This window comes from Staurois parvus, unplaced genomic scaffold (assembly GCF_062004578.1).
Source record: "Staurois parvus isolate SC_StPar_1 unplaced genomic scaffold, SC_StPar_1.0 ptg001322l, whole genome shotgun sequence".
Lineage (NCBI taxonomy): Eukaryota > Metazoa > Chordata > Amphibia > Anura > Ranidae > Staurois > Staurois parvus.
In genome coordinates, this window is record NW_028319118.1 from 41,223 (window position 1) to 63,472 (window position 22,250).

At 48.6% G+C, this 22,250-nt stretch overlaps 1 protein-coding gene across 1 annotated transcript in view; it reads right to left on the minus strand.

The window, feature by feature from the left end:
• Positions 1-22,250, minus strand: part of LOC149437052 (vomeronasal type-2 receptor 26-like) — a 62,336-nt gene that overhangs the window by 26,182 nt on the left and 13,904 nt on the right. The window contains exon 3 of the mRNA XM_089661186.1: positions 6,656-6,846. Coding sequence (XP_089517312.1) covers positions 6,656-6,846 — 191 coding nt within the window. The remainder of the gene's footprint in view (positions 1-6,655; positions 6,847-22,250) is intronic.

A 22,250-nucleotide genomic window follows, 5' to 3' on the forward strand; every position in this document is an offset into this window, starting at 1 on the left:
TTACGTTGCCATTTTTCCAGATGTTACTCATATCAAACGTTTTGGGTACAAAATCCGGGTCTTGAAAAACGGAAATTTTGCTTTGAGGAAAAGATATATTGCTTATATAAAGGCCGCTCTGTAAAATAAGATCGGTTGGGATTTCTCTTCTCTCATTGAAGTAGATCTCGCCTCCGTCTGGGTCGGTGTAATGAACATTTCTCACATATTTGTGCAGCTTTTCATGGAAGACAGAAATACTCACATTACTATATACAGGTATAAAGGTTCTGAAATTAAAGTCTGATTACAAAATACAAAGTGGTTACATCCAAGTTATTATTATTATTATTATACAGGATTTATGGTGCCAACAGTTAGCTCAGCACTTTACAATATAACGGGAGACAATACAGCAACAATACAGTTCAATACAAGAGGGAGGAGGGCCTGATCCTGGGAGCTTACAATCTAAGAGGGAGGGGCTAGTGGTACAAAAGGTAGTAACTGTGGGGGATGGACTGTTAAGAGGAATAGAAGATTCTGGTATTAGCTGAGGGCAGGATAGGCTTCCCTGAAGAGATCGGTTTTCAGAGATCGCCTAAAAGTGAGCAGAGTAGGCGATAGTTTGATAGATTGGGGTAGAGAGTTCCAGAGGATGGGGGAAGCTCTGGAGAAGTCCTAGAGACGAGCATGGGAGGAGGAGACAAGGGAGCTAGAGAGCAGGAGGTCATACGAGGAGCGGAGAGGATGATTTGGGTGATATTTGGAGACAAGATTGATGATGTAATTTGGGGCGGAGTTATAGATGGCTTTATATGTTATTGTTAATGTTTTGAATTTTATCCATTGGGCAATGGGAAGCCAGTGGAGGGATTGGCAGAGAGGGGTAGAGGATACTGAGTGGAGCCCAGTGGAGGGATTGGCAGAAAGAGGTGTAGGACACTGAGTGGAGGCCAGTGGAGGGATTGGCAGAGAGGGGTGGAAGACACTGAGTGGAGACCAGTGGAGGGATCAGCAGAGAGGGGTGGAGGACACTGAATGGAGGTCAGTGGAGACATTGGCAAGGAGGGATGGAGGACACTGAGTGGAGGCCAGTGGAGATATTGGCAGAAAGGTGTGGAGGACACTGAATGGAGGCCAGTGGAGGGATTGGCAGAGAGGGTTGGAGGACACTGAATGGAAGCCAGTGGAGGGATTGGTAGATGGGGGTGGAGGACACTGAATGGAGGTCAAGGGAGGGATTGGCAGAGAGGGGTGGAGGACACTGAATGGAGGTCAGTGGAGGGATTGGCAAGGAGGGATGGAGGACACTGAGTGGAGGTCAGTGGAGGGATTGGCAAGGAGTGATGGAGGATACTGAATGGAGGCCAGTGGAGGGATTGGCAGATGGGGGTGGAAGACACTGAATGGAAGCCAGTGCAGGGATTGGCAGAGATTTGTAGAGGACATTGAGGGGATGTCCAGAGCTGTGAAGGTAAGTGTCTTTTTTTCTGACGGGGGGTGTTAGTAGAAGGCTCTCTCTCGTGGGGGTGGAGGAGGGGTGTTGTTGGTCACCCTCAGGCTCTCTCCATTTGGAGGGAGATGTCCAGAGCTGTGAAGGTGAGTGTCTCTTTCTGGGGATTCAGCAGAGGTGTTGTTAGTCACTGTCAGGCTCTCTTCATGGGGGGGGTGTCCAGAGCTGTGAAGGTGAGTATCTTTTTTTCTGTCGGGGGAGGGGTGGGGGGGTTAGTGGAAGGCTCTCTCGGGTGGGGGTGGAGCACAGGTGTTGTTGGTCACCATCAGGCTCTCTCCATGGGGGGGATGTCCAGAGCTGTGAAGGTGACTATCTTTTTTTCTGTCGGGGGAGGGGTGGGGGGGTTAGTGGAAGGCTCTCTTGGGTGAGGTTGGATCAGGGGTGTTGTTGGTCACCATCAGGCTCTCTCCATGGGGGGATGACAGTGGGACTCTGCATACACCATCAAGCAGCCCACAGCCTCTCTTGGATCCCACCTGGTCCCCATGTCCCAGTGCGGCCCCCCTAAAAAAATGCTGCCCTAGGCAAATGCCTTGTTTACCTTGTGGTAAATACACCCCCCGAGTAACATAAGCACTTATTATCCAACTCACTCTGTGCTGGAATCCAGTTTGTTCAGATTGTATTTTCTTGGTGTACATTCCGTGTAGAGCGTGGGCCAGAACATACACAGCCCTGTATGCATAGGAAGGTATAGATGTATAATGAAAAAATACTTCAGAAATATTTCCATCTGTACAAGGTCTGAGAGGGAGAGGAGTATGTAATTGAAAAAGGTTATTTTTGTCCGGATTTGGGGAAAGGCACCGAAGCAAAGAAATCCAAATATCTTGCAGTATTGGGTCAGTTAAGCAGCTGGAGAAGTTGACACCAACACCGCGATGATTGAAGTTCACGCTTTTCATTTGTGGCCACTGAAATATGAAGATGCAGCTGACTGGTGGGAAATCACCATAGTCGATATCTAAGCCTTTACTCCACGACGGTGGGAAAATAAATGTGATATTTTCTATAGCAGACTGCATATGAGACTCTATACGAGAAGCAAGCTGAGAAAAGAACTCTGTGAAAGTTCCACACATTACCACGACTTTAGCTGATGATTTATACATCATCATTAATTTCCGATATTGATCTTCAGTACTTGAAGCGAAGTCATAGATATAATATGCGCAGATCCCGTGTTGGCTCATCATCCTGATCAGTTCTTGGGCCTCCTCACCACCTCTGCCTTCCAATGATGTTAGTATTCCAACCCAGTTCCACCCAAAATGCTTCAAGAAATGTACAACAGCCGTATAATAGGCCTGACTGTCCGGCGTCATACGGAATAAAGTTGGATACATTCTTCCATCACTCGGGTGAGGGTGAGTGACTCGATAACTAAGCTGGATGATACGTTGGGAGATATTTTCATGGGATGGTATTATTATTCAAAGTAAATATATAAATGACACACAAAGATCTCTATCATATTTTAATGGTTGAACTGGATGGACTTTTGTCTTTTTTCAGCCAGACTAACTATGTAACTATATTTATTTCCTCTGTTCTAATAAAAAGAAGTACTTGCCAGAATCGATATCCTAGAGATCTAAGTAGATGATGGCACACAATGCCTACTTACCTTCTACACCCTCACATTCAGCCCCTAATTCACCTACAGAACTCCTCATTCTAAGGCTACATAGTTACATAGTTAGTCTCTGGCTGAAAAAAGACAAAAGTCCATCCAGTTCAACCACAGAACAAAAAAAAAAGTTATAATCCTACACCCACAGATGATCCAGAGGAAGGCAAAAAACCCAGCAAAGCACGATCCAATTTCCTCCTGCAGGGAAAACATTCCTTCCTGATCCCCCGAGAGGCAATCGGATATTCCCTGGATCAATATTCGGATATTCCCTGGATCAACTTTCCCTATAAATGTTCTATCCAGTTATATTCTGTGTATCCAAGAAAGAATCCAGGACTTTCCTACAGCAATCCACTGAGCTGGCCACAACCAACTCTGGAGGGAGTCTATTCCACATTCTCACAGCTCTTACTGTGAAGAAACCTTTCCGTGTTTGGAAATGACATTTCTTTTCCTCCAGATGTAAAGCGCGCCCCCTTGTCCTCTGTGATGACCTCAGGGGGAATAGGCTGCTGTAAAACAGTAAGTCCTCCCTGATATCTACTGTCCTTAACCCCCTTCCATACCGGGCACTTTTACCCCCTTCCTGCCCAGGCCAATTTTCAGCTTTCAGCGCTGTCACACTTTGAATGACAATTGCGCGGTGATGCAACACTGCACCCAAAACTAAAATATTATCATTTTGTTCACACAACTAGAGCTTTCTTTTGTGAGGATGGTTAATGTGTTGGAAGTCATTGACTACTCTACTGAGTACGGTCTTGGGGGATGATTATTTCAGTAAAAGTAGTATTTTTTGTGCTAATCAAAATAATGTCAGCAGATGTCCAGATACATTCAATTCTGATTGGTGTAAAAACAACTACATAAAGGAGACTTCCACAAATGGCACAGCTTATTTTCTTACATCTCATTATTGCTGAGCTAATATTTTGGGAACTAGATCCAATGGCAACTCTAAAAACCTACCTGTCATGGTGTGCCAGGCTAGGCGCTCTCCCCTGGATCACTAGAAATTCTGAGGACCCTGAATCACCTCCCCCCACACCCCTCTCATCCTGTCACAGCCCTTTGAAGCCAGGCTGTCCAGGATGTGACTCCTGTCACCTTTCCCTCACTATCTTTCCCCATCCAGAGCAGCTGGAGGGGGGAAGATAGTTCCCTGCAGTGAGGTTCACACCTCTCCACCCATTCGGCCAGAGAGGGGTGGACCTCCCACAGAGATGTTTTGGGCCGCGGCAGTCAGCCTGATGCCGCACGGCCCCGGCGAGTGCAGCGCAGGAACGGGAGTTTCCCGCGTGTGCACTCGCCTACTGACAAAGGACACGCTCTCCAGAGCGCAGCCTGTGTCAAGGGGCGTGCCTCATTGCCGGGCAACGAGGTACGCTGCCCACGGTTACCAGGACAACCGGGAGCGTCCTACACCTGCCTTAAGAAGGCCGGTGGGGAGCGTCCCAGGTTGTTCTGTCTGCTGTGCAGCTGCTGGGAGGTCTATGCCGAGGCAAGACCCCCGCAGCCACTCTGCAAAGACTTAGGATCGGGAGGGGGAATTATTACCCACTGGCACTCTGCATTAAACAGAGTAGGATTGGGGGGGATTATTACCCGCTGGCACTCTGCATTAAACAGAGCAGGATCGGGGGGATTATTACCCGCTGGCACTCTGCATTAAACAGAGTAGGATTGGGGGGGATTATTACCCGCTGGCACTCTGCATTAAACAGAGTAGGATCGGGGGGATTATTACCCGCTGGCACTCTGCATTAAACAGAGAAGGATCAGGAGGATTATTACCCGCTGGCACTGGGAGGATTATTACCCACCGAATACGCTGCTAATACCTGGGACTCAGGGAAAGCACCTGCTGCTATACTGCTCATACTGCAGGCCTAGAAGTGCTGTTGCTGGAGAATCAGGACTGGTACCTGCTGTTGGGACCCTCTGCTGTGTGCTGAGGAGGGTCGCCCCCCTGGCTGTTGTCTGCTGTGAACCTGGGCATCCCTGTCAGAGTTGTGAGTGTCTGCACCCCTGTTTTATTCCCCCCTGGACTGTTCCTGAACTCTCTTCCCCTTCTTCTCCCTGCTTGGATTACAAACTGTTATAGAGACTCTAACTCTGCCCCCCTGGGGCCGGATTACAATTATTTGGGGCCCACTCCTTGCTATTCCCCTACACTGGGTACTGCCATGGTACCTGCAGACCCCAATTGAGTGAATGTCATTTTTTTAATAAAGCTTTGTGTGTTTATCATCTGCTCTGCGTGTTCTGTCCTGCCTACCTCCCGTCACAATACCAAACGAACATGCAGAGTTCATGCCATCTGGAGTGTTCTCTCATTCAAGCAACTAAACCTGTTAAACAAAATGGTGGACCCAGAAGGATTTGTGGATAATAATCACTGAATAATTCCCCCAAGTTGCAATGTTCTGTGTACACCAAATATTCAAATTTCTGGTATTCTGATCTGCACTCATTCTGGAAAAGTAAATCTAAAATATCCCACCCAGACTGTACAGAGCCATCTATTGAACACGCCATAATACATATGTAGCCCCTTCTAGGCTAGCTAGATAGGATTTTTGTTAGAGAAGCGGCCTGGGATGAGCCAGCCTGGGAATGAGGTAGTGAGTTCACCTCAGGACAAGCTGAGAGGCTCTACAGGTTAGGGCTTCTGGAGCCCTCCACCCTTCCAGAAATTTCTGGCACTTTCTGGAAGAGGGGCGGAGGGTAGTAGGCCCAGATTTGCATATTTAGGGGATCTTGGCCAATCCCCAGGCAAGAGGCCAGGTAGTGTGGTCAAGGACAGCCCTTAAATGTGGCATAGCCTGAGCAGCAGGGTTTGTTGTTGGAGTTGAGTCAGGTGAAAGATGGACTGAGAGAAGGTGCTGGAGTGTGGAGCCCGGGAGAAGGCCCCAGGGAGGGGAGCCTAGTTACTGGCTGGATGCTGGACAGAAGGATCTCCACTGTGCCACAAGTCTCCTAGGGAGGACAACCTGTCAGCAGGGAAGGAGCTAGCCCAGCATAAGGTTTGAAAGCAGCTACCAACCCACCAAGCAACAGGACAGGACAGTATGAGAACTCCTCCACCCCCTGGGCCACAAAAGGGAGCGGGCGGTCAGGTGCAACACCCAACTTGTTCTCATCTGGGACTACTTAATTGCAGATATTAGAATCCCTTGCCCAGGGATAGCCTCAGGACAGCCGGGTGAAAGAGGAAGGATTCATCTAGGGTCTGAGGAGGTACAACAAAGCGGACTCAGTGCTCCTTAAATTAGCTGTTGCTGATGTTTGTTCCACATTTTGTACAGTGTGTGCTAAGAAGTTGTCCTCAAGTTCTACAGCTCCTTGGGCATCCCACATACCCCTAGACCCCATCCAAGTTGTTGTAGCGCTACACATACATAATATATGGAAGTGATCACTTACCTGTGTATACCGATACACACTGAGCAATTGGGCCATCGCATTATTCGAATAGAAAGTACTGTCACCAATAAAACCGGCCACTTCTCCGTCTCCCTTACAGTAATAGTTGAAAGCTTCCTTCTTTCCAGACAATATCTTCGTGGCATATTGCAAATATCTCACTGGATCATTACAAGTACTATATATATGATAGCCCAGGGTGACATTGGGCAGGAGATCGGGGTTCTGGTTTATCTCATCGACAGCAGTAATCATCGCCAAGATGCTTTTGTACTCTTCAATGTCAACACTGCCAGATAATGAGAGGTTTTAAAAATGAAAATGGTTACTTCTGAGAGTACAGTTTGGCCACAGCCCACAAAACTAAAGCCCCGTATACACAATGAGAATATTGGACGAATGATCGTCTGTTTTTTTTGGGGGGGTTGCGTCCTAGTCTCATATCGAAAGTGAAGAGGCTGCCAACGTTACGAACATTCTTGTACAACAGAAAGAAATGCCCGTAGCGAATAGGGAAGAATGGAAATAGCGCAGGGCATACATGACTAGGCCCAGAGTGGTAGGGAACGGAAAGGGTTAAAATTTAGCTCCAAGGGGTGGGGAATGCATTGGGAAGTACGGGATTGGCAGATGTGGAGTGTAGGAGGTGTCTGTGGCACCGTAGGGTGGGGGTTGCTGCGGAAGGGGCGTCAGTGCAGCTGGATGGGTGCAAGGACCAGAGCTTCCCTCCCGCCCTCCCTGTTAGGTTGGGTATAGAGTCTTGTCCGGGGGCAGGTGCGCAGGAATCTCGAAGAAAAAAAAAAAAAAAAGGTGACACTGGTTGGAGGGGTGGGTTTTATGTTGGTTCGTGGGCGGTTGTTGGTCTTTGGAGGCGGTTCTCATCTTGGAAGGAAAAACAATGGTGTGGGACCCCATCCGTGGTATGGGGGGCCCGGTGGATATTCCCAGTTAACCAAGGTTTAACTGGAAGGTGGTGGTGCTGCACTGCGGACGGTATGGTTGTCTCCGAGCTGGTTGGTTGCGGCTGGAGGCCTAGTGTATAGGGTTGTCCGCAGGTGCATTTTGGATCGTTTGTGGGTGCCTTTGAAGACCAACAACAATTCTTTGGTTTCGTTAAGGAACGGTTGATGTATGTAAAATGTGAAGTTGTTAATAAAAGGCCATGTTGGCCATTTACTCCAAAATGGTGTCATGTTTTTGTAAAGTTTATTTGGTTAAAGGGGGGGGGGTTTGGAGGGGTATGGATAGGCAATGGTGGAAGTAGGAGTGGACAAGCCTATCTATGGTGCAGTAGTCAAGAAATTTCGGGAGTGATGTCATGTATTTGTATTGTATTTTCTGATGAAAACTGTACAGATTAAATCTTATGATCTGATATCATATGAGACGCATTTCATCCCTTCATATAGCTGTGTACGGACGATCAGATTATCGTACGATCGCTTAAAAAGCGGGAATTTCCGTATGATTTTCTGATCATGTGTGCTAGGCTTAGCACTTCTTAGAAAACCATAAAAAAATGTAATTTGATAGGCAACTGCAGATCGCATAAAGGACAAACAGTAGACTGCTGAGGATATCCTGTAAACATGTTCTGGTTCCCTGGAGGTGCAGAGTTGAAAAGTGCTGGAAGAGGGGTGCAGAGGGGGAAGGGGAGAGCAGGGTTGCAAAAGCGAGCAATTTTGGAAGAGATTGCATGATGAGCAGTGCTGGATCAGGAGTACTCGAAGAGGATTTCAGGGGGGAAAATGGGACAGTATTGAAGGAACATTGCAGCAGGTGCAGAGGTGAGAAGTGTTGGAGGAGGATTGCAGGGGGAGCAGTGTGGAATTAGGGTTCCAGGGAGTGCAGAGGTGAGAAGTGTTGGAGGAGGATTGCAGGGGGAGCAGTGTGGAATTAACTCTCACAAGAGAAATAAAATCAAATGCAAAGCATGTTGCAAAGGATGCAATGTGGTCCAAAACCCCTGGAAGTGGTCTGGTGGGGGACTGTAGACCTCTAGATAGCTGTTTCTGGCGTGTTTCGAGGTTGTACCTCTTCCTCAGAGGCAGTGAACACTAGGTAATGCACTAGGGCCGTGCGCCCTCTCTTTGTTTCTTCTATACAGTTCTCTTTGGATTTTCCTGGTCCATTGAGGGCAACAAGGCTTGCATTCCTTTCATACTCATGTGGGGATTTTGACTTTGTGGAGTCCACTGTCCAGCGCAGGAGTACATGCATTCAGCTGCTTTATTCTTCTTTACAGAATACAAGTCATACAAGGAAAACCAGAATCACAGAGAAACTAGGAAGCTGCACTGAGCATGCCTATATATAGGGGGAAGCAGACTGTTGATCAGGACAGGAAGTGATAGAAGGGAAGGGGATATAAATCCACAGTAGAGCAGGCGATGCCCATAGGTCGGGTGTCAGCAACCCGCGGCTCCAGAGCCGCATGCGGCTCTTTTTCACCTTGGCTGCAGCTCCGGAGCACACTGCCCACCAGGTGACAGGCAATAGGGCAGCAATGGGCAAACTTCGGCCCGGCAGACCTTTTAATCCGGCCCGCGGATCTAGGCTCCTCTCACAGTCCGCCCTGAAGACCGGTGTAGCATGAAAATCTGTCTCCTATGAGGATCTGTCCCCCTCGACGTATCTGCGCATGTGCCGGAGATCGCTGATCGGCTGCTAATGCCTGAAACTGGCACATGCGCAGATACATCGAGGGGGACAGATCCTCATAGGAGACAGATTTTCATGCTATACCGGAACGGCGCGGGAACACGGCGAAAGGAACGCACGGAGCAAAGGTAAGTGAATTGACACAGGGGGGACTTGGGGACTTAATATGGGGGATGAATTACTATAGGGGGGATGAATTACTATATGGGGGATGAATTACTATATGGGGGATTAATTACTATATGGGGGATGAATTACTATGGGGGATGAATTACTATATGGGGGATGAATTACTATATGGGGGATGAATTACTATATGGGGGATGAATTACTATGGGGGATGAATTACTATATGGGGGATGAATTACTATGGGGGATGAATTACTATATGGGGGATGAATTACTATGGGGGATGAATTACTATATGGGAGATGAATTACTATATGGGGGATGAATTACTATATGGGGAATGAATTACTATGGGGGATGAATTACTATAGGGGGGATGAATTACTATGGGGGATGAATTACTATATGGGGGATGAATTACTATGGGGGATGAATTACTATATGGGGGATGAATTACTATATGGGGGATGAATTACTATATGGGGGATGAATTACTATGGGGGATGAATTACTATATGGGGGATGAATTACTATATGGGGGATGAATTACTATGGGGGATGAATTACTATATGGGGGATTAATTACTATATGGGAGATGAATTACTATATGGGGGATGAATTACTATATGGGGAATGAATTACTATGGGGGATGAATTACTATAGGGGGGATGAATTACTATGGGGGATGAATTACTATATGGGGGATGAATTACTATGGGGGATGAATTACTATATGGGATGAATTACTATATGGGGGATGAATTACTATATGGGGGATGAATTACTATGGGGGATGAATTACTATGGGGGATGAATTACTATATGGGAGATTAATTACTATATGGGGGATGAATTACTATATGGGGAATGAATTACTATGGGGGATGAATTACTATAGGGGGGATGAATTACTATGGGGGATGAATTACTATGGGGGATGAATTACTATATGGGATGAATTACTATATGGGGGATGAATTACTATATGGGGGATGAATTACTATATGGGGGATGAATTACTATTGGGGATGAATTACTATATGGGGGATGAATTACTATATGGGGGATGAATTACTATATGGGGGATGAATTACTATGGGGGATGAATTACTATATGGGGGATGTATTTTCAGTTTTAAAAATGTGGCTCTCAAAATAAATTTCAATCGTGGTTTTGGCGAGATTTGGCTCAGTTGAAAAAAAGGTTGCCCACCACTGACCTAAGGCTATGATTTTGAATATGACGATACACTGTGGCCCTGATTAACCCTTTGCTTACTGGGCCCTTAAACCCCCTTCATGACCAGAGCGCTTTTTGCAATATATGCAGTGTCGGATTTGTTTTAAATGTTGCAATGGTTTTGCGGCTCCCAGACTTTTTTTCCCTCTTGGAAACGGGTCCAAGTGGCTCTTTATGTCTTAAAGATTGCAGACCCCTGCCATAGGTGAACACAGAAGACAGCAGCGCATGTGAATGAAATCACAGGTTTAGCAGCACCACTGGAGCAAGGAGGTAAGAATTTCACGAACCGCAAACTACAGGCTAGACCGTGACAGCGACAGTGCTGTGAAAATGTATTTGCTTCCTTCCTTTTTTTACATACAGTTGCAAGAAAAAGTATGTGAACCCCTTGGGATTACGTAGAGTTTTGCATGAATCGGGCATAAAATGTGCTCTGAACGTCATCTAAGTCACAACAATAGAAGAACACAGTCTGCTGAACATAATACTACACAAACATTAGATGTTGCCATGGTTTAATTGCACATAACGTGTAAACATTCACAGTGCAGGGAGGAAAAAGTATGTGAGGCCCTAGCTTAATGACTTCTCCCAGAGCTAATTGGAGCCAGGAGTGAGCCAACCTTGACTCCAATCAGTGTGATGATATTGGATGTGTTGCTGACAGCTGTCCTGCCCTTAAAAAACACACACCCGTTTTGGGTTTACTGGTTTCAAGAAGCACTGTCTGATGTGAACCATGCCTCGCAGAAAAGAGCTCTCAGAAGACCTACCATCAAGAATTGTTGACTTGCATGAAGCTGGAAAGGGTTACAAAAGTATCTCCTTGAGCCTTGATGTTCCTGTGTCCACGGTAAGACACAGGAACATCAAGGACTGGAACAACAGGACTGTCTACAAATGGAGAAAGTTTAGCACTGTTGCTACTCTCCCTAGGCGTGGTCGTCCTGTAAAAATGACTGCAAGAGCACAGCGCAGAATGCTGCATGAGGTAAGGAAGAATCCCAGAGTGTCAGCTAAAGACCTACAGAAATCTTTGGCACATGCTAACATTTTTGTTGACACATCTACAATAAGGAAAACATGAAACAAGAATGGAGTACATGGGAGGACACCACGGAGGAAGCCATTGCTGTCCAAAAAGAAGATTGCAGCACGTTTGAAGTTTGCAAAAGAGCACCTGGATGTTCCACAGCACTACTGGCAAAATATACTGTGAACAGATGACACCAAGATTGAGTTGTTTGGGAAGAACACACAACACTATGTGTGGAGAAAAAAAGGCCCAGCACACCAACATCAAAACCTCATCCCCACTGTGAAACATGGCGGAGGGAGCATCATGGTTTGGGGCTGCTTTGCTGCCTCAGGGCTGGACGGATTGTTGTCATTGATGGGAAAATGAATTTCAGAGTTTATCAAGACATTTTGCAGGAAAACGTACGACCATCTGTCCGCCAACTGAAGCTCCGCAGAGGATGGGTGATGCAACAGGACAATGACCCAAAGCATACAAGTCATTCAACAAAACAATGGCTGCAACAGCACAGAATACGCCTTCTGGAGTGGTCCAGTCAGAGTCCTGACCTCAACCCCATTGAAATGCTGTGGCATGACCTTAAGAGAGCGATTCACACCAGATATCCCAAGAATATTGCTACACTGAAACAGTTTTGTGAAGAGGAGTGGTCCAAAATGACTCCAGATCGTTGTGCAGGTCTGATCTGCAACTACAGGAAACGTTTGGTTGAGGTTATTGCTGCCAAAGGAGGGTCAACCAGTTATTAAGTCCAAAGGTTCACATACTTTTTCCTCCCTGCACTGTGAATGTTTACATGTTATGTGCAATTAAACCATGGCAACATCTAATGTTTGTGTAGTATTATGTTCAGCAGACTGTGTTCTTCTATTGTTGTGACTTAGATGACGTTCAGAGCACATTTTATGCCCAATTCATGCAAAACTCCACGGAATCCCAAGGGGTTCACATACTTTTTCTTGCAACTGTATTTGTTACACTTAAATTATTCAGATTATCAAACAAATTTAAATATTACACAAAGATAACCCGAGTAAATACAAAATGCAGTGTTTTAAATTATGATTTCATTTATTAAGGAAAACAAGCTGCCCAAACCCACCGGCCCTATGTAAAAAAGTAATTGCCCCCCCCATGTTAAATCATGTATGTACTGTGATTAACCACATTTTTGGAAAGCTGAGTTACATTTGCCACACCAAGGCCTGATTACTGCCAGACCTGTTGAATCAAGAAATCACTTAAAAAGAAACTGTCTGACAAAGTGCAGCATGTTATAAGATCTCAAAAAGCAAAATATCAAGTCATGATCCACGATAAAAGAACAGACGTGGTAACACACATGCTCAGAATAGCACCAGTTGCACAACTCCCGATGTACACAGGACAATGACTTTTGGCACACTGAATTTGGAAAATTTCAATCGAATTTGAAAATGAATAAACAAAACAAATTCCAAAAACAAATTAAACAAAGTTAACAAAACAAAATTATTTAAACAATGAATCAAAACTTCATGCTCTATTCTATTCTTATTCTATTCTATTATTTTCTATTCTGTTTCATTATTTTCTGTTCTATTCTGTTCTGTTTTCCTCCATTCTTTTCTATTCAGTTTGACTTTACTCCTGTGTTCAAATTCAATTCTGTATTCGGATTCAAATTTCAGACAAAATTTTGAATTGTTGTTTCAAGTTCATTTAAATTCATTACTATTGTAGTTCAGAAATCTGGATACATCTGAATCTTCGAAAAATGATTAATTGATCTGAATTTTGATTCGGAACAAAACGAACCACACCTGTCTATAATGTGAAGTAAGCAATAATCAGGAGCATGTCATGTTCAGCCCAGTGTAGGGAGTGCTGTGGTCAGAAGCAGGAAAAATGCCAAACAATGTATATAAGTACGGGTGTACCTCGGATTACCAACGCCTCGGTTACCGTAATTTTCAGTTTACGAATGAAAATCCATTAAAGATAACTCCTCGGTGTACAAATTTTTTATGAATTTTTTTCACAATACGAAGTGTATGTCGGTGACTGTCAGTGTGCCAGGCTGTGCGCTTCTCCCCCCGGCTCACCTTCCCCCACACCCCCGTCTCATCCTGTCATGACCCTTTGAAGACGGGCGGTCCAGGATGAGAGGTGCGACTCTCTCTCTGTCACTTGTCTTCCCACATCTGGAGCAGCTGGAGGGGGGAAGATAGTTCCCTGCAATGAGGTTCACACCTCTCCTGCCATCCGGCTGGAGAGGAGCGAACTTCCCATAGGGATGTTCCGGGCCACGGCAGTCAGCCTGACACCATACGGCCCCGGCGGCTGCAGCGCGGGCACGGTAGTTTCCCGTGCCTACACTCGTCGACAGACAAAGGCTGCGTTCTCGAGCGTGGCCCGTGTCAAGGGGGTGTGCCTTGTTTCCGACCGATGAGGCACGCTGGGACAACCAGGAGCGACCTTAAGAAGGCTGGTGCGGAGCGTCCCAGGTCGTTCTGTCTACTGCGCAGCTGCTGGGAAATCTACACCGAGGCGAGACCCCCACAGCCACTCTGCAAAGACCTAGGATCAGGGGGGGATTATTACCCGCTGGCACTCTGCATTAAACAGAGTAGGATCGGGAGGATTATTACCCGCTGGCACTCTGCATTAAACAGAGCAGGATCAGGAGGGTTATTACCCGCTGGCACTCTGCTTTAGTAACAGGATTGGGAGGATTATTACCCACTGAATATGCTGCTAATACTCGGGACTCAGGGAAAGTATCTGCCACTATACTGCCCATACTGCCGGCCCAGGAGTGCTTGTGTGCTGTTGCTGGAGAATCAGGACTGGTACCTGCTGTTAGGACCCTCTGCTGTGTGCTGAGGAGGGTCGCCCCCCCCTGGGTGTCCTCTACTGTGAACTTGGGCATCCCTGCTGGAACCGTGAGTGTCTGCACCCATTTTATTTCCCCCCTGGACTGTTCCTGAACTCTCTTCCCCTTCTTCTCCCTGCTTGGATTACAAACTGTTATAGAGACTCTAGCTTTGCCCCCCTGGGGCCGGATTACAATTATTTGGGGCCTGCTCCTTGCTATTCCCCTACACTGGGTACTGCCATGGTACCTGCAGACCCCAATTGAGTGACTGTCATTTTTTAATAAAGCTTTGTGTGTTTATCATCTGCTCTGCGTGTTCTGTCCTGCCCTCCCCCCGTCACAGTGACGATTTTTAAATGCAATTGTGGCTTTTTTTTTGCACTGTAGCTCACAGGATTAGCTGTCACTTTCCCCGGAGTTACAGGAAACTTTGTTTCTTTTAACTCGGAAAAATAAACTAAAAGTAAACATTATTTTTTTTAGCTGGGGGGGAGGGGGGAAGTGACAGCTGATTATCTGAGCTATAGTGAAGGGGAAAAAAAGCAGTAATTACATTGAAAAAATTGAACTGCCCTATAGTGACATCGACTTTTTTTTCTACTTTTTCTGACCTCCGGAATGGATTCATTGGTTTTCACTGCATTCCTATGGGAAGCCGCGTTTCAGTTTAAAAATTGTTTGCTAAATGAAACGTCCCGGAGAACGCATTCAATTCATAAACCGAGGTACACCTGAATGTAACATACAATAGTAGCGGTGATGTACTGTGCAAATCTGCTCGCCCTTGTACCTCCTGCCTCCAACACTTCTCACCTCTGCACCCCTGGAACCCTAATTCCACACTGCTCCCCCTGCAATCCTCTTCCAACGCTTCTCACCTCTGCGCCCCCTGGAACCCTAATTCCACACTGCTCCCCCTGCAATCCTCTTCCAACACTTCTCACCTCTGCACCCCCTGGAACCCTAATTCCACACTGCTCCCCCTGCAATCCTCCTCCAACGCTTCTCACCTCTGCACCCCCTGGAACCCTAATTCCACACTGCTCCCCCTGCAATCCTCTTCCAACGCTTCTCACCTCTGCACCCCCTGGAACCCTAATTCCACACTGCTCCCCCTGCAATCCTCCTCCAACGCTTCTCACCTCTGCGCCCCCTGGAACCCTAATTCCACGCTGCTCCCCCTGCAATCCTCTCCCAACACTTCTCACCTCTGCGCTCCCTGGAACCCTAATTCCACACTGCTCCCCCTGCAATCCTCCTCCAACGCTTCTCACCTACGCAACTCCCTGGAATCCTAATTCCACACTGCTCCCCCTGCAATCCTCTTCCGACGCTTCTCACCTCTGTACCCCCTGGAACCCTAATTCCACACTGCTCCCCCTGCAATCCTCTTCCAACACTTCTCACCTCTGCGCCCCCTGGAACCCTAATTCCACACTGCTCCCCCTGCAATCCTCTTCCAACGCTTCTCACCTCTGCACCCCCTGGAACCCTAATTCCACACTGCTCCCCCTGCAATCCTCTTCCATTGCTTCTCACCTCTGCGCCCCCTGGAACCCTAATTCCACACTGCTCCCCCTGCAATCCTCTTCCGACGCTTCTCACCTCTGCACCCCCTGGAACCCTAATTCTACACTGCTCCCCCTGCAATCCTCTTCTGACGCTTCTCACCTCTACACCCCCTGGAACCCTAATTCCACACTGCTCCCCCTGCAATCCTCTTCCAACGCTTCTCACCTCTGCACCCCCTGGAACCCTAATTCCACACTGCTCCCCCTGCAATCCTCTTCCAACGCTTCTCACCTCTGCACCCCCTGGAACCCTAATTCCACACTGCTCCCCCTGCAATCCTCTTCCAACGCTTCTCACCTCTGCGCTCCCTGGAACCCTAATTCTACACTGCTCCCCCTGCAATCCTCTTCTGACGCTTCTCACCTCTGCGCTCCCTGGAACCCTAATTCCACACTGCTCCCCCTGCAATCCTCTTCCAACGCTTCTCACCTCTGCACCCCCTGGAACCCTAATTCCACACTGCTCCCCCTGCAATCCTCTTCCAGCGCTTCTCACCTCTGCACCCCCTGGAATCCTAATTCCACACTGCTCCCCCTGCAATCCTCTTCTGACGCTTCTCACCTCTGCGCTCCCTGGAACCCTAATTCCACACTGCTCCCCCTGCAATCCTCTTCCAACGCTTCTCACCTCTGCGCCCCCTGGAACCCTAATTCCACACTGCTCCCCCTGCAATCCTCTTCCAACGCTTCTCACCTCTGCACCCCCTGGAACCCTAATTCCACACTGCTCCCCCTGCAATCCTCTTCCAACGCTTCTCACCTCTGCATCCCCTGGAACCCTAATTCCACACTGCTCCCCCTGCAATCCTCTTCCAACGCTTCTCACCTCTGCATCCCCTGGAACCCTAATTCCACACTGCTCCCCCTGCAATCCTCTTCCAACGCTTCTCACCTCTGCACCCCCTGGAACCCTAATTCCACACTGCTCCCCCTGCAATCCTCTTCCAACGCTTCTCACCTCTGCACCCCCTGGAACCCTAATTCCACACTGCTCCCCCTGCAATCCTCCTCCAACACTTCTCACCTCTGCACTCCCTGGAACCCTAATTCAAGAATTGGAAGATGGGTTCAGTTTTTGTTGATGCTGAAGACTTTTAATAGACTAGTGTGGGGTTTTTTGCACTATTATTTTACAATAGTATGTATTTTGTTGGCTCCGGCACTCCTGTGTAAGTTTGTTCTTTCAGACCGCACCTCATGTGTTTGTTCTACATAACCAGGTATTGTAGAGTAGTGCAGGTTTATGTTTCATACTGATGTACTTCTGCAGTGGACACTATGAGGACCAGTCAGTTAGTAAGAGGCTCACTACCTCATCATCTGCTTACACAGCTTCCAAGATTCTTTCTCTCCTCTTGAAGCCAAGTCAAGGTCAGGCAGACCACGATTGCCGCCATAACTGCCAGAAGAATTGTTCAGGATAGAAAGACCCCCCCTCCACAGGTGACCTCAGGAGAAGGCTGCTCGCGTCATATTCTTCTTGGAACAACTACGCTGTCTTTTTCAGGAGCAGCCTGTATTTCTCCTGAGACTGTAATTCTCACCCAATGCTGCCCACTACTAAGCCACTGTGCTGCCCACCACTAAGCCACTGTGCTGCCCACCACTAAGCCACTATGCTGTCCACCACTAAGCCACTGTGCTGCCCACCACTAAGCCACGGTGCTGTCCACCACTAAGCCACTGTACTGTCCACCACTAAGCCACTGTGCTGCCCACCACTAAGCCACTGTGCTGTCCACCACTAAGCCACTGTGCTGCCAACCACTAAGCCACTGTACTGCCAACCACTAAGCCGCTGTGCTGCCCACCACTAAGCCGCTGTGCGTCCTACCACTAAGCCACTGTGCTGCCCACCACTAAGCCATTATGTTGCCCACCACTAACCCGCTGTGCTTCCTACCACTAAGCCGCTGTGCTGCCCACCACTAAGCCACTGTGCTGCCCACCACTAAGCCACTGTGCTGCCCACCACTAAGCCGCTGTGCTGCCCACCACTAAGCCACTATGCTGCCCCCCACTAAGCCACTGTGCTGCCCAACACTAATCCACTGTGCTGCCCCCCACTAAGCCACTGTGCTGCCCCCCACTAAGCCACTGTGCTGCCCACCACTAATACACTGTGTTGTCAACCACTAAGCCACTGTGCTGCCAACCACTAAGCCACTGTGCTTCCAACCACTAAGCCACTGTGCTGCCCACCACTAAGCGGTTTTGCTTCCTACCACTAAGCCACTGTGCTGCCCACCACTAAGCCATTATGTTGCCCACCACTAAGCCATTATGTTGCCCACCACTAACCCGCTGTGCATCCTACCACTATGCTGCTGTGCTGCCCACCACTAAGCCACTGTGCTGCCCACCACTAATCTGCTGTGCTGCTCACCCCTAATCCACTGTGCTGCCCACCACTAATCCACTTTGCTGCCCCCCACTAAGCCACTGTGCTGCCCACCACTAATCCACTTTGCTGCCCCCCACTAAGCCACTGTGCTGTCCACCACTAAGCCACTATGCTGCCCACCACTAAGCCACTGTGCTGCCCACCACTAACCCACTGTGCTTCCAACCACTAAGCCACTGTGCTGCCCACCACTAAGCCATTATGTTGCCCACCACTAAGCCATTATGTTGCCCACCACTAACCCGCTGTGCATCCTACCACTATGCTGCTGTGCTGCATACCACTAAGCCACTGTGCTGCCCACCACTAATCTGCTGTGCTGCTCACCCCTAATCCACTGTGCTGCCCACCACTAATCCACTGTGCTGCCCCCCACTAAGCTACTGTGCTGTCCACCACTAAGCTACTGTGCTGTCCACCACTAAGCCACTATGCTGCCCCCCACTAAGCCACTGTGCTGCCCACCACTAAGCCACTGTGCTGCCAACCACTAAACCACTATGCTGCCCACCACTAAGCCACTATGATGTCCATCACTAAGCCACTGTGTTGTTCCCTACTAAGCCACTTTACTGTCCCCCACTAGGCCACTGTGCTGTCCACCACTAAGCCACTATACTACCCATCACTAATCCACTGTGCTACCCACCACTAAGCCACTATGCTGCCCACCACTAAGCCACTGTGCTGCCCACCATTAATCCACTGTGCTGCTCACCACTAAGCCACTGTACTGCCCACCACTAATCTACTGTGCTGCCCAACACTAAGCCACTATGCTGCCCACCGCTAAGCCACTATAATGTCCATCACTAAGCCACTGTGCTGCCCACCACTAAGCCGCTGTACTGCCCACCGCTAAGCCACTGTGCTGCCCACCACTAAGCCACTGTGCTGCCCACCGCTAAGCCACTGTGCTGCCCACCGCTAAGCCACTGTGCTGCCCATGTTATATCAAAATATAAAAATGGTTAGATGGTTATTATAATATGTTTGCACACTTATAGACTTCCTCTGTGGCCTTTGGTTCATGAAACACATTGAGAATCCATCATTCATCATCATTTTGTCTACAGCATATTGTATATTATATTTGACATATTTGATTACTGTAGTCACATTGCTGGATTGATGCATTATATATATATATATGGTGGATAAATAGGTATACATATCATGAAGTACACAAGACGTTCCGTGAAAATGGAGGGCATAAAGAATAGTAAATCCCATCATCACCATGCACAGAATCCCACAAACCCAACTATGGACCCAAAACCAGACTGAAATCAATGGGAGCCAAATCTGTGAAATGGAAAGTGACAATGTTCTCGACTAATAGGCAAGGGGATATACAAATAGCATGGGGGAGGGGGACCAATTCCCCCCCAAAAAATTCCATTAGTGCAGCAGTAGTAATTTTTTAAATGCTGAACCTTTAAAAATGCCCAATTCCATAAGATACCATGCCGGGGATGGGGGGGGGGGGGGGGGGGTTATAATCCGTCCTGTGAAGTGACGCATTTCAGTGATGGACAAAAACTGAGACAGCAGCACTGACATTTATTAAGGGAAGCAATGTTAAAGGATACCTTCACCTTTTGTAACATGTTACATACATATTCAGGGGGTAACATGTAACATGTAATGATCAGACTGGCCCCCGCACCCCCCAATCCCCGCTGTGACAGCCACCAGGGGATCCTCTCCCCCCTCCCTAGCTGTCAAATTTAAAAAAAACATGCCCATGCGGGGCCCTGCCCACCTGGCCGCATTACTCATTTACAGTCCTCTGTGAAGGAGAGACTACAAGTCCTAAAAGCCTTAGTGGCTGTCGGCTCGCAGTCCTCGATGAACTCACAGCTCCATGGTAATTCATTCATTCTTCCTGTCAGTATATCTGCTTGTATCTCATACATCCCCATACATCCCATAAATCCCCGTACATCCCATACACCCCGTACACCCCACACATCCCATACACCCCATATACCCCGTACATCCCATACACCCCGTACACCCCGTACATTCTATACATCCCGTACATCCCATACATCTCCATACATCCCATACACCCTGTACATCCCATACACCCCGTACATCCCATACACCCCGTACATCCCATACACCCCGTACATCCCGTACATTCCATACATCCCGTACATCCCATACATCTCCATACATCCCATACACCCCGTACATTCTATACATCCCGTACATACCGTACATTCCATACATCCCGTACATCCCATACACCCCGTAAATCCCATACACCCCGTACATCCCATACACCCCGTACATCCCATACACCCCATACATCTCCATACACCCCATACACCCCGTACATCCCATACACCCCGTACATCCCGTACATTCCATACATCCCGTACATCCCATACACCCCGTATATCCCATACATCTCCATACATCCCATACACCCCGTACATCCCATACACCCCCACAGCACAGCTCCCACCCAGCTCTCCAGGGTCATGGGCTCACAGGGACTCAACGGGCAGCGATGGCTCAAGCACTCAGGGGCACCACAGGCAGCTAAACTCCGGGCATGCCATCAGGACACGGGTGGTCAGTGCACACACAGCGGGGCGGTTCGGAACACGGGTTGTCGGTGCACACACCGGGGACAGTTCAGAACATGGGTGGTCGGTGCACACAACAGGAACAGTTCAGGACACGGGTGGTCAGTGCGTACAACAGGAACAGTTCAGGACACAGGTGGTCAGTGCACACAGCAGGAACAGTTCAGGACATGGGTGGTCAGTGCGCACAACAGGAACAGTTCAGGACACGGGTGGTCAGTGCGCACAACAGGAACAGTTCAGGACACGGGTGGTCAGTGCACACAGCAGGAACAGTTCAGGACACGGGTGGTCAGTGCACACAACAGGAACAATTCAGGACACTGGTGGTCAGTGCGCACAGCGGGGACAGTTCAGGACACGGGTGGTCAGTGCACACAACAGGGACAGTTCAGGACACGAGTGGTCGGTGCACACAGCGGGGACAGTTCAGGACACTCACGGTAAGCAGCTTGCACACCCTCAGCGGCAGGCGGCTCCAGACAGGGACGACCAGCGGTCAGCGTTCCAGGGACAACCAGCGATCAGCAGACAGCAGCAGCTCCCAGGGCACTCAGCAGCACACAGCCTCCAGGGACACGCAGCCATGGACAGTGTGCAGGGTCCCTCAGCAGCAGCTCCCAGGGCACTCAGCAGCAGACAGGGTGCAAGGGTGCCCAGTAGACAGGCTTACAGACTGGCAGGGTCTCAGCTGTGGGGTCTGACCTTTGAGGAGAAGGCTCATGCAGAGCTGTGGAGACTCCCAACCCTGGGGTATTGTAGAGGGCTACAGTCCTGACCTTTTGGGGATCTGCAGAGTGCGCAGGGGGGATGGCTGGGGAGGCTCGGTCCCCCTCACCCGAGCCTCCCAGCATCTTTCTGGGAGTAAGATGATTCCAGCAGCATGGACAGGAACAAAAGGGAAGGGCTGCTTCCTGTGTGGGTCTCTTGAAGATCATGTGGGACGCGGCTAGGTTGCCTCGGCAATGGCTGGCCCAGCCCTGTCCATGGAAGCCCCACAGACCTTCTAATGTACAAGGGGGAAGGGAGGGGTGGAGGGATATGGCGGGGGATGGGAGAGGCACTGGCAGTCTGTGACAACCCCATACATCCCATACACCCCGTACATCCCATACACCGTGTACATCCCATACACCCGTACATCCCATACACCGTGTACATCCCGTACACCCCATACATCCCATACA